We start from the raw sequence: 13,467 nt of genomic DNA on the forward strand, positions 1-13,467 counted from the left end.
TTACTCTGATTATTTCTTATCAATGCTTTTATATATGTATATATTTTAAATTTTATTGAAGCATAGTTGGCTTACGATGTTGTGTTTAATTTCTGCTGTACGGCAGAGTGACTCAGGTATACTTATATATTCTTCATATTCTTTTCCATTATGGTTTATCTCAGGATATTGAATATTGTTCCTTGTACTATACAGTGGGACCTTGTTGTTTATGCATCCTACATATAATAGTTTGCATCTGCTAACCCAAACTCGCAGTCCTTCCCTCCCCCACCCCGCTTGGCAACCACAAGTCTGTTCTCTATATTTGTGAGTCTGTTTTTGTTTCGTAGATATGTTCATTTGTGTCATATTTTAGATGCCACATACAAGTGATAGCATATGGTATTGGTGTTTCCCTTTCTGACTTCGCTTAGTATGATAATCTCTAGGTCCATCCGTGTTGCTGCAAATGGCATTATTTCATTCTTTTTAATGGATGAGTAATTATTCAGTGCTTATATTTTTAACTTTTAGCATGCTAAGTCACGTTTTATTTATTCATTGCTTTTTAAAAAATAAATTTATTTATTTGATTTATTTATTTTTGGCTTCATTGGGTCTTTCGTTGCTGCGAGGGAGCTACTCTTCGTTGCGGTTTGCGGGCTTCTCATTGCGGTGGCTTCTCTTGTGGCTCACGGGTTCCAGGGGCGCGGGCTTAGTTGCTCTGTGGCATGTGGGATCTTCCCGGACCAGTGATCGAACCTGTGTCCCCTGGATTGGCAGGCGGACTCTTCACCACTGTGCCACCACGGAAGTCCCTATTCATTGCTATTTAACCGAGGTGCTCAGTGCTTTCATGTTCTCAAATGTAAGCTTATTGAAGGCAAGGATTTATCTTCCAGAACTTTTCATAGGTTGGAGTACAGTGCCTCAGAAACAGAAGAAATTTTTTAAAATATATTGGTTTTTTAAAATTAATTTATTTTTAAAAATTTTATTTATTTTTGGCTGCGTTGGGTCTTTGTTGCTGTCAGTGGGATTTCTCTAGTTGCCTTGAGTGGGGGCTACTCTTTGTTGCAGTGCGTGGGCTTCTCATTGCGGTGGCTTCTCTTGTTGTGGAGCACGGGCTCTAGGCGCGCGGGCTTTGGTAGTTGTGGCTCGCGGGCTCTGGAGCACAGGCTCAGTAGTTGTGGCGCTCGGGCTTAGTTGCTCTGTGGCATGTGGGATCTTCCCGGACCAGGGCTTGAACTCGAGTCCCCTGCATTGGCAGGCGGATTCTTAACCACTGCGCTACCAGGGAAGCCCAAACAGAAGACATTTAATAAAGGATTGTAAAACCATTAACAATGAGGCTAGAGCAATTTAAAGATGTTCTTCTGTTCGTTACTCACTTAAATATTTATTGAGCTACCCCATGCTTGAAGGTTTTCAAAGTATAAGAGTCTTTTTCCTCTGGGACTTTGCTTCCCAACTTATGAGCACTAGTCTTAGTATAGAAATCATTTTCGTAGTCAGCTTGTGTACTTCTGAGACTCTCCATGGGGTTCTAGGGAGAGTTCAGACAAGAGAGGAATGTTTTAAAATACTTGTTGAATGACCCGTGGCTTCCCTGGTTGTACTGAAGTTGCTTAGAATTATAGAGTTTTAAAACTGGGAAAAAACCCAAAGAGGTCTAGTCCCACCTCCTTCCAAATCAGGAATTTACTGTAGATATTTCTAACACATATTATTCCAGCCTCTTCACTACTTATGAGAGTCCACCAGTTTTAAAATATACCTTTTAATTTATAAGCAGTTCTGATGGTTCTCATTTTTTTGCAATGAGCCTAAATTTGTCTCCTAATTTCCACCCAGTAGTCCTGCTGTTGTTCCTAAAGCAGCATCGTCCAGTAGGAATACAGTGTGAGCTGCAAGTGTGAGCCACACATGTAATTTAAAATTTTCTAGTAGCCATTATTTAAAAAAAAAGAAAAAATAGGGGAAATTAATTGTAATATTTTACTTAACCCAGTATATCCAAACTATTATCACATTAGCATAATCAGTCTAAAATATTTCAGTAATTTAAAAAGTTCTTTTTGTTGTATTGAGTCTTTTAAATGCAGGTGTATTTTACACTTAGAGTACATCTCAACTCTAGCCCCATTTCAGGCGCTCAGTCAGCACTTCGGCCAGTGGCTGTTTGTCATATTGGACAGTGTAGTTCTAGAGCTTTAGAGAATAATCCTACTTTTCTTTACTAGTGCCTAGCACAGTGCTTGGCATATAACAGGCACTAATTAAAGAATTTTTTGAGTGAATGAGTAAGTGAATAAATACAAGTGCTAGAGAACTAGTAATAAAAGGTAATTCTGTTTGGGAAGTAACTCTTGTTGAGACCTGTGGATTTGGCACATAGATTTGAGTGGCTGGAACCTGTATTAAAGAAACTTATTTTTATCTTTGCAGCATTATGGATCCAAGTCTCTTGAGAGAACGGGAGCTGTTCAAAAAACGAGCTCTTTCCACTCCTGTAGTAGAAAAACGTTCTGTATCTTCTGAGTCATCTTCATCAGCATCAAAGAAGAAGAAATCGAAGCTAGAACATGGAGGATCATCAGGCTCTAAACAAAATTCTGGTTAGTAGAATTGACTCTTTTTTTTTTTTTTTTGTGGTACGCGGGCCTCTCACTGTTGTGGCCTCTCCCGTTGCGGAGCACAGGCTCCGGACGCGCAGGCTCAGCGGCCATGGCTCACGACCCCAGCCGCTCCGCGGCACGTGGGATCTTCCTGGACCAGGGCACGAACCCGTGTCCCCTGCATTGGCAGGCGGACTCTCAACTGCTGCGCCACCAGGGAAGCCCTGACTCTTTAGGACTGTTCAGCTTTTATTTTTCGGGAAACCATTTAGTTCATTTTTCAGTTCATCATTCATATTGGTTTTTTTTTTTTTTTTTTTTTTTTTTTTTTTTTTTTTTTTTTTTTAGAGATATGCAAATATAATTGATAAAAGAATCATTGTTTTATTTCCTTCTTTAGACAATGAGTATAATGATCACCAAAGATAAGCAATAGTTTAAATTCAAAGTGAAGTAAGAATATGCTTTAGGTTTAAGGAGTACATATTGTTTGTTAGGGACTTCGTTAAGTATAAGGGATGGGATGATGAGAATTTTTTGCTCTTAAGATGTTAATAGTTTTGTAGTTAGAATTTAGGTTATTATCTTTAAGAAAAAAACAAAACACTTCACTGAGGTTTAATTTATGTACTGTACCGTTCACTCGTTTTAAGGGTATAATTCAAAGATTTTTAGTAAGTTTATAGAGTTGTGCAACAACTGTTACTACAATTGAATTTTTGTTCCCACCTCAGCCTCTGATAATTAATAATCTACTTCTTTCTCTATATATTTGCCTTTTCTGGACATATCATATAATTGGAATTGTACAGTATGTGTTCTTCAGTATGTGGCTTCTTTTACCTGGCATCTGTTGAGATGATAATATTGTTCTTGTTCTCTGTTAATATGATATATTACATTAATGGATTTTCAGATGTTAAACCAACGTTGCATTCTTGGAATAAATCCTACTTGGTCATGGCGTGTAATCCTTTGTTGTGGGATTCAGTTTGCTGACATTTTGCCCAGGATTTATCCATGTTGTAGTATGTATCAGTATTTCATTCCATTTTATTGCTGAAGAGTATTCCATTGTATGATATATACCACAATTTGTTTATCTGTTTACCAGTTAATGGACATTTGGATTATTTCCACTTTTTGGCTATTATGAATATAGTGCTGCTGGGAACATTCACGTACAAGTCTTTGTATGGATGTGTATTTTTTTCCTCTTGGATAGAATTCCACTTAAGAGTGGAATTTCTTGGTCATGTGGTGAATTTATGTTTAATTTTTTAAGAAACTACCAAAATGGCTGCACCGTTTTACATTTTCACCATCAATGCATGTGGGTTCCATTTTTTTTTTCTTATTCTTGCCAACACTTGTTATTCCTTGTCATTTTGATTATAGCCATTCTGGTGGGTGTGAGGTGGTATCATTGTGGTTTTAATGTGCAGTACCCTAATGACTGATTATGTTGAACATCATTTCATGTGTTATTGATCATGTGTCTTTTGGTGAAATGTCTATTCAAAATTTTTTGCCCATTTGAAAAAATTGGGTTGTCTTCTTCCTACTGATTTGTAAGAGTTCTTTATATATTCTGGGTACAGTTTCTTGATCCAATATCACATGTGTTCTTGGTGTCGTATTTAAGAAATCTTTGCCTAACCCAAGGTCATAAAAAATTCCTCCTGTGTTTTCTTCTAAGAGTTTTATAGTTTTAGCTCTTAGATTTAGGTCTGTGATATGTTTGAGTTGATTTTTTTATGTATGGTTTAACATAAGGGTGTAAATTCATCTTTTTGTGTGTGGTTATTCAGTTGTCCCTGCACCATTTCTTGAAAAAACTTTCTTTTCCCCATTGACTTGCATTGGCATCATTGTTGAATATCAGTTGACTACAAATGAGAGTTTTTTCTGGAATCTAAATTAGGTTCCGTTGACTCATATCTCTGTCCTTATGCCAGTACGATATTCTCTTGATTGCTGTAGCATTCTAGTGGCGTTTTGAAATTGGGAAGTGTGGAAGTAAGTCCTTCAGTTATGTTCTTTTTTTCAAAGTTGTTCTGGTTTTTCCTGGAGCCTTTGCATTTCCATATAAATTTTAGGATCAGCTTGTCAGGTCTCATCTGTAAAAGAGCCAGCTGTGATTTTGATAGGGATTGCATTGAGAATTGCTATCTTAACAATATTAAGTCTTTCAGTCAATTAACATGGCTATCTTTCCTTTTTTTAGGTTTCTAATTTCTTTCAACAATGTTTTGTAGTTTTTAATGTATGTCTTGCTTTGTTAAATTCTAAATATTTTATTCTTTTTGATACTGTGAATGAAATTGTTTTCTTAATTTGATATTTGGATTGTTAATTGCTAGTATATGGAAACACAGTAGATTTTTGTACACTGATCTCAAACTCTGCAACCTTGCTGAACTCATTATTTCTAGTTTTTTGTGTGGATTTTTTTAGGATTATCTATATGTAAAATTTTGTAATCTGTGAATGAGAACAGTTTTACTTCACCTTGCCAATATGAATGCCTTTTCTTTCTTTTTCTTGACTGTTAGTATTGGCTAGTAATAGAAGTAGTGAGTGTGAATATCTTTCGCTTGTTCCTATCTTAGGGGGAAAGCATTCAGTCTTTCACTATTATGTATGTTAGCTGCAGGGTTTTTGTAGGTGCCCTTTATCAGGAGTTCCCCTCTATTTTTAGTTTGTTGAGAGCTTTTAATATAAATGGGTAGTGGATGTTGTTAAATGCTTTTTCTGCATCTATTGAGGTAATCATGTTTGTTCTTGTTTTTTATTAATATGGTATATTACATTAATTTGTTTTCAGATGTTAAACCAACCTTATATTCTTGGAATAAATCCTACTTGGTCATGGTGTGTAATCCTTTTTATTTGTTGTGGGGTTCATTTTGCTGAATAATCTACTTCTGTAATATTTGTACAGAATTTTTGCTGATATTTTGTACAGGATTTTTGTATCTGTACTCGTGAGGAATATGGTCTGTAGTTTTCTTCTCTTGTGCTTATTGGGGTATTTCTGGCCTCAAACGATTTGTGAAGTATTTCCTTTTCCTCTGTTTTCTGGGAAGGTTTGTGAAGGTTTGATATAAATTTCTCCTTAAATATTTGATAGAATTCACTAGGGAAGCCATTTGGGCCTGAGCTTTCCTTTGTGGGATGCTCTTGGTTGAAATTTCTTCCTATAGATCTATTCAGATTTTCTATTTCTTCTTGAGTTAATTTGGTAGTTTGTCTTTTTAGGGGTTTGTCCATGTCATCATCTACATTGTCCAGAGTTTTTTAAAGTATTCGCTTTTGATCTCTAAAGGTCAATAGTGATATCCCTCCCTTCTTTCATTTCTAATTTTAGGAATTTTTTGTTTATTTGTTTTTGTTTTGTTTTTTGGTTAGTCCAGTTTAAAGCTTTGTCAATTTTGTTGATCTTTAAAAAAAACAACTCTTTGTTTCACTGATTTATCTGTTTTTCTGGTTTTTAAAAATTTCATTTATTTCCACTTCAGCATTTATTATTTCCTTCCTTCTGCTTATTTTGGGTTTAGTTTACTCTTAGGCTGTTATCTTTTAGACAGCTAGGTCAGCGCAACTTAATTCACAACAGAAATTATTTACCTCCTTCAGAGTGTAGCAGTGTAATCTTTATTGATGTCATCTTGTCAGATGTTCTTCAAGCTGTTTTACTGATGTTAAAGCAGAGCCAGTCTTTCTATCAAAGGAGGTTTATCATTCTTGTTAGCACGTGCATTAGGTTTGATTATCTCTCATTACAATGAAATTTACATGAATTCATAATAAAATTTTACAAATTGTTTTAAACATTAACAGAGACCTGCTCTTAGACCTGGTCTCTTTGATCTACTTAAGAGTATCTTTGCTCCAAAATCTCAGTGGCTTAAAACAACAAAGGTTTGTTTCTCTTTCATACCACATGTTTATCATGTGTTGGCAGGGGTCTTAGCTCATTACAGTCACTCAAGGACCCAAGCTGATAGAGTAGCTGATATTTCAAATGTTGTTGGTTTTGTTTCAATGCCCGAGGGAAAGAGGACTCTGGAAGATCTTGCCTGGCAGTTAAATGCTGTGGTCTGGAGGTGATACACATCAATTCCTCTCACAGCTCATTAGCCAGAGCTAGTCACAGGGCTGTACCCATCCAGTTCCATGTGCTCAGAAAGAGGGGAGCTGGAAATACTGGGTGTAAACACTGAAGACTACCATACCATCCTAGCTCGGGGCACTACCATTGGATTGCCCGGTCAGCTGCTTGTCAGGTGTCCTGGTTTAGCTTCCCTACTGGCCATTCTCTGTACAACAGTCAGTGATTTTTCTAATCCTGAATCTGATGATGTCATTCTCTGCTTAAGGCTGATCATTGCTTTTCAGACAAAGCCCACCTTTTCCTGCAGCCTACATGCTGTACTTGATCTTGTCCCCCTTGTCTTTTGTGCCCATATCTCACTTTTCTCCTTGTACTCTGTCCTAATGCTACTGGCTTGTTGCTCCTCTAACATGCTTCACTCTCTTGCCTCTTGGCCTTTGCTCATATTATTTCCTCTTCCTGGAACGTTCTTTCTTACCTCCTTCCCTCTTTCCTTTGGTTAACTCCTATTCCTCTTCTAGGTTTCAGCTTTAAAGTCATTCCCACTTTCCAATTTGTGTTTATTGCTTAGCCTTTGAATTCCCAGAGTACTCCGTTTCTGACAAAGCTATTGTGTGCCACTGTAATTGCATGATTACTTGTTTGCCACTGTAACCTAATCCCTCACACATGGAAGCACTCAGTACATATTTGTTAAATGGCTAAATAGATTACAGGGTAGGGTAGGGAAAAGGTAGTGTATGTTATCAAAAAATCTAGTTATTAAAGGACCTGTATGCTTCCCATCTATGGCAAGGACCCCAAAGTTTTCCATTTATGAAAATGTGGTTTTAACAAGTGCTCAGAGTAGCTCTTGGTTACCAGAATATTTTGTATACCTAAGTTCCACAAGTCCTTTGAAAGTTGGTTACGTTATTTGTGTTTGTTTCTAACGTTAAAAGAAAAATATAAAAACATTGTGTGGAAAAGCGATTTCAGACTGGCATGTAGGGCTCTCTAAGTTGAAAATGACACATACTTATTTTTCACTTCCCATATCAAGTATTTTCTGTTTTGCCATAATTTTCAGTTGCTTCTTAATGTTGATGAGACACATTTAGTTAAGTGCCGTTACTTCCAATTATTTTATTTTGAGTAATGCTATTGTAAACATCTTTGTATCTTCAGTTTTTTCTTTTGAAGTATTTTCTCAGAATAAATTTCCAGGAGTGACATTTCTGGTCTAAGGGCAGTTATAGTGTAGTGGTTAAAAGCATATTTTGGTTTGCTCATGGGTAGTAGCAAAATAGTGTCAGGGTTATAAAATATAATACTGTAAAGCCTTTGGCATTCCAAGAAATAAGATTGCCATATTTCTTAACAGGTGTTAAGTGGTCCTAGCTTTTGACTTGCTCTTGACCTTTTTGGCAGTCTTTTTTTTTTGGCCACACTGCGCAGCTTTCGGGATCTTAATTCCCAGACCAGGGATTGAACCCAGGTCCCAGCAGTGAAATCGTCCAATCCTAACTACTGAACCGCCAGGGAGTTACCTGGCAGTCTTTTTGCATTGGGTATCTTAGTCCTTGGGAGTGTGAACGCGAGAGGCATAATGAAAGAACAAGCTCAAGAAATGCAATTTAGGGGGGTATGCTAGGAAGTTTTAGTTTGAAAACAGCTCATCTTAGACCATGTATTTCTTACTAAACAGTAAGTCAGTTTTATGAAAAGTTTATGCACATGTCCTTGTGACCTTGCTGAGTATTTTGAGTCTTTTTTTTCACACTAATCCTACATAAAACTTAAATCTTTAAAAATGTTTAAGTTGTCTTCAATAAACTAGAAAGTATTGCTTCTTAGTAAGTAGGGACTCAATGTATAAGTGGGAATACTTTACTTTGGATTTAGATAAGTATTTTAAGTAGCATTTTAATTACCAAAATATATGAAGGCTAGTACTCTTTTTTAGTTCACATGGTTTGTTTAGGTATGTTATTTTGGGATCATAAGCCTGCCTTTTGGCTTCCAGTTTGCTTTTTTTTTTTTTTTTTTTTTTTTTGCAGTACACGGGCCTCTCACTGCTGTGGCCTCTCCCGTTGCAGAGCACAGGCTCCGGACGCGCAGGCTCAGCGGCCATGGCTCACGGGCCCAGCCGCTCCGCGGCATGTGGGATCTTCCCAGACCGGGGCACGAACCCGTGTCCCCTGCATCAGCAGGCGGACTCTCAACCACTGCGCCACCAGGGAAGCCCCCAGTTTGCTTTTTAATGCCTAGTATTGAGTTCTAGGAATCTTTTAACTAGTTTTTGAAGTGTTATTTTAAATAAATTGGTAAATTATTCACATTTGTGAAAGTTTTACTGTATATTTAATGAAATCGATACACACACAAAGTGCATATTTAACTTGTTTTTCCCTTCTGGTAGAAATCTTTTAATTATTCAGTCAGTTTTGTAATAACAGTTGACCTCCGAAATTTTTCTTTTTTTCTCAGTAACTGACGGCTGTTTTCAGAGCTTTTGTTCATCTTATGTAGAGTACTAGACCACTTCAGTTTCACGTTTTCTGATGTTGTCCATCATACTTCTAAGAGGGTTCGGTTCATTTTTCAAGTCTTTCACAGTTTTGTTTTTTACACAGCAGCAGCAGTCAAGCACTTCATAAAGGAAAGCCAGCACCACTAAAGATACCACTGTAAATATAAATAAAAGCAGAATGACAAAGCAGGCAGTGTTCCAGTTATCATGGAAAGGGTAAATTTTTTGAACTTGAAAACCAAGGTACTGATAAACAGATGTAGTTGTTTCATTCCAGAGGCTGGAGCTCTGGGAGGCCATTCTTAGAGATTCCACTTCTTATATCGCTCGTTTGAATCTGTAGAAAGGTAGAAAATGAATATATGTAACCAAACTCTACAGATTGGTCAATTCAAATGTCAGTTTCTAAGAGTTGTTAGTAAATTTATATAGGCTGCATGAGTCTTCCTTATTTTCTGTCAGAATTAATGCCTGAATGGTATTCTTGAATTTTTTTTGATATCTATGCAGTGTACTCTGTAAACCATACTATGTATTTTTTAATGTATATCATTTGTTAGACAAATATTTATGATCAAGATTCATATACAGAAATTAACTGCTAATGGAGGGAGAAAAAAGGCAGCTGAATTGGTTTAAAATTTGATTAAAGCAGTGGTCAGAGAGCTGTTATCTACAAAAAAAATCTTAGCATTTTAAAGTTGTGCTCTTCAAACTGTCCGCAGAGGAGCTTTTCCCATTACCCTTGTGCATCCTCCTCACCTTCTTGGTTCAGTGTATTTCTGTCTATTTCCACTCCTTTAAACTTCCAGGACAGGTGATCTGAATCAGGAAATAATGGCTGAGTGAAAATTAGTAGAGAAAGAAAAGCCAAATAATGACAGTTTTCAGAATAAGGATAAAACAGTTTTAGATTAAAGTTGCCTATGAAGAGACCTTAATCTTAGGATTTTTTTTGGTTATGTATATGATAGTCTTAAATGTTTTATACTACCTAGATGACCTATGGACAGGAATATTAAAAAAAAAACAGGCAAATTCAGCATCCCAAAGGTATGTATTATTAAATTATTATTCCATCTCACAAAATTAGCCAGTGAGTTAAAGTTTCACTGTTCTTGCATTAAGCTTTGCTCTTGTTGACCTGATACTTGTTGGGCCTTAAGTGAGACTGTAAGGATTGAAGATCTGATAGTATTAAAAATAATAAATGACTTTCTTATCTTAATCATTCAAAAACATCTTTTTAAGGGGACTTCCCTGGTGGTCCAGTGGTAAAGAATCCACCTTCCAATGCAGGGGACGCGGGTTCAATCTCTGGTTGGGGAGCTAAGATTCCCACATGCCACAGGGCTACTGAGCCTGCGTGTCTCAACTACTGAGCCCACGCACCTCAACTAGAGAGCCCACGTGCCACAAACTGCAGAGCCCACGTGCTCTGGAGCCTGCATGCCCAATTAGAGAGAGAAAGCCTGAACACCACAACTAGAGAGAAGCCCACATGCCGCAATGAAGATCCCGCGTGCCGCAACTAAGACCTGACCCAGTCAAAAATAAACAAAAACCCCCAAAATATCTCAGGCGTTTTGAAAAAATTATAAAGTACCTCTATATACTAAGAAACTTTTTGAAATGAGAGGAAAATACCTCATAGTTCCACTTCCCTAATTCAGTGACTGTTGTCAGTTTGTGTGCTTGTTTTTATGAAAGAAATGAATTATTTTGTGTGATTTTTTTGCTACATAGTTGTAAATAGACTTTCATTCTTGTAAACAAATGTTTATTGATTACTTACTGTGTAACAAATCCTTTTTTAAAAAATATTTATTTATTTATTTGGCTTGCTGGGTCTCAGTTGTAGCATGCGGGATTTTTGTTGGGTACACGGGATCTTTAGTTGTGTCATGCAGGATCTTTAGTTGCGGCATGTGGGATCTTTAGTTGCAGCACACGGGATCTTTTAGTTGCGGCATGTGGGCTCTTAGTTGCGGCATGTGGGGTCTAGTTCCCTGACTAGGGATTGAACCCGGGCCCCCTGCATTGGGACTGTGGAGTCTTAACTGCTGGACCACCAGGGAGGTCCCAACAAATACTTTTCTAAGTGCTGGAGATAACTTGTGTGTGAGAGTATGTTTCATTTATAGAACATTTCAAGGTAGTACAGAAGTATAAGAGTATAATAAACACCCATGTGCTTATAACACAGCTTCATTGATCAAGTCTTGGCCAGTCTATATCTCTGCTCACTTCCATTCCATGGATTATTTTGAGGCAAATCCCAGACATCATGTCACTTCATCTAGGAATATTTCAGTATATATCTCTTAAAAGATGAGGACTCTGTCTTTAAATATAACCACAATATCATTTTCACAGCAAAAGAGATTAAAAACTGACTTAAAACCCCCAAACATAACAATATAATTCCTTAGATTTGTTTTCTTTATAAGTATAATTTTTAAACTTTGGGGTTAATAAACTAATATTTTCTAAGGTTTTTTTTTCTTTTTTCTTTAAATCTGATTTGCGTGGCGGATCATCTCACTTCTTTGGATGGACTTGGTCCCTTCCTTTTTTTCTTCGTATATTTTGAAGGTTAAATTGATGATCTGAGGCCAAAAGTAAAGGCTTAAATTCATTTTTTCTTGTTGGATTTAAGAATCCATTTATGGTGCTTGGTCACCTTTCATCTTGAAATGAGGGACAAGAGACTAATGGACAGTAATTGAATTAATTGCTTCTGTTCTGGGACATACAAAAATGCATTGTCTGGAACACAGGTATTTGAGTAACTTCCCATTACATTACAGTATTTCAAACTATGTCAAGAGACCCAGCCTTTCAAAGTTACTCTTTTTTTTTTTTTTTTGCGGTACGCGGGCCTCTCGCTGTTTTGGCCTCTCCCGTTGCGGAGCACAGGCTCCGGACGCGCAGGCTCAGCGGCCATGGCTCACGGGCCCAGTCGCTCCGCGGCATGTGGGATCTTCCCGGACTGAGTCACGAACCCGTGTCCCCTGCATCGGCAGGCAGACTCTCAACCACTGCGCCACCAGGGAAAGCCCTCAAAGTTACTCTTTTATCTTTTGAATTTTTCTCTTCCAAGCACACCCTTATAGAAAGCAGGCTGCTGCGTTGTACAGCTCTGGGGAGCACCAGTCATGTTTTGTTGTGGGGTGGGTGCCATTCAGGTAGAATACAGTGTAAATTGGGGTTGTGCAATGTGGAGTCCTGATAGGCTACCCCTCCACCTCTGTGTTGTTGCTGCCTCTGAACTTAACCACCTTTTACACAAATAGTCAAGTAACCTATAGAAACTAACTCAAACAGAGACAAAAGTTAAGTCCTTTTTGATCCAGCCTTGCTGATAGTGTCATGAATGCATGTGCACAGACACACAAATGCCTGAAAAATGTTCAGCTTTGGAACTCCTTCAGGATTTTTAGCACTGCTAAAATGCAGACATTCCTGGGAGGGGTAACAATTGTTACAATTATTTTTGTTACAATTATTTTTACTTCATTGTGAATGAGTTTCAGGTGCTTTTTAAAAAGCAGAGCTAATAGAGGAGAGGGAGAGGAAGAAGATTAGGACCTTGGTGAAATGGGGGATTGTGCGATTTATGTGGGTAGGTAAAGAACAGGAAGAATTGCTTGAGGGTCTGTCTAATAATTTTACCTTGGCTAACCTAGCCCTCTTCAGCACTGATGAAAGTATTCCTTAGACTTTCTGTTAAGGCCTTTCAGGTTGATTCCTTTTTAAAATTTGGGAATTTCTTTTGACGATTTCTCTGGCATTAGAACTGACTGCAGGGGAAACAATGGTAGGGGAGGGAGGAGAGAGTAGAGTGAGGTAATTTCTACATTATGCCTCTGAAATTTATCTACCCTATTAATTAACGTTAATTTAAACTGCTATTTCATGATTGATATCAAAAATATCATTATAGCAATTTAAAATAAAAATTAAAAGCATCACCTATGGGCTTCCCTGGTGGTGCAGTGGTTAAGAATCCACCTGCCAATGCAGGTGACACGGGTTTGAGCCCTGATCCGGGAAGATCCCACATGCCGCGGAGCAACTAAGCCCGAGCGCCACAACTACTGAGCCTGCGCTCTAGAGCCCACGTGCCACAACTACTGAAGCCCATGTGCCTAGAGCCTGTGCTCCACAACAAGAGAAGCCACCGCAGTGAGAAGCCCGCGCACTGCAACAAAGAGTAGCCCCCACTCGCCGCAACT

At 37.8% G+C, this 13,467-nt stretch overlaps 2 protein-coding genes across 2 annotated transcripts in view; one reads left to right on the forward strand and one right to left on the reverse strand.

Annotated features, from left to right (window-relative positions):
* Positions 1 to 2,434: 2,434 nt before the first annotated feature.
* GTF2E2 (general transcription factor IIE subunit 2) overlaps positions 2,435 to 13,467 on the forward strand; it is a gene marked incomplete at its 5' end in the record, with an annotated part of 66,817 nt that continues 55,784 nt past the window's right edge. The window contains one exon of the mRNA XM_079726471.1: positions 2,435 to 2,600. Coding sequence (XP_079582597.1) covers positions 2,435 to 2,600 — 166 coding nt within the window. The remainder of the gene's footprint in view (positions 2,601 to 13,467) is intronic.
* Positions 9,233 to 9,529, reverse strand: SMIM18 (small integral membrane protein 18; the record flags this gene model as incomplete). Its single annotated transcript, XM_079726844.1, has 1 exon — positions 9,233 to 9,529. One exon carries the CDS (start codon positions 9,527 to 9,529, stop codon positions 9,233 to 9,235), a length of 297 nt encoding a protein of 98 aa, XP_079582970.1.

This window comes from Hyperoodon ampullatus (assembly GCF_949752795.1).
Source record: "Hyperoodon ampullatus genome assembly, chromosome: 20".
Lineage (NCBI taxonomy): Eukaryota > Metazoa > Chordata > Mammalia > Artiodactyla > Ziphiidae > Hyperoodon > Hyperoodon ampullatus.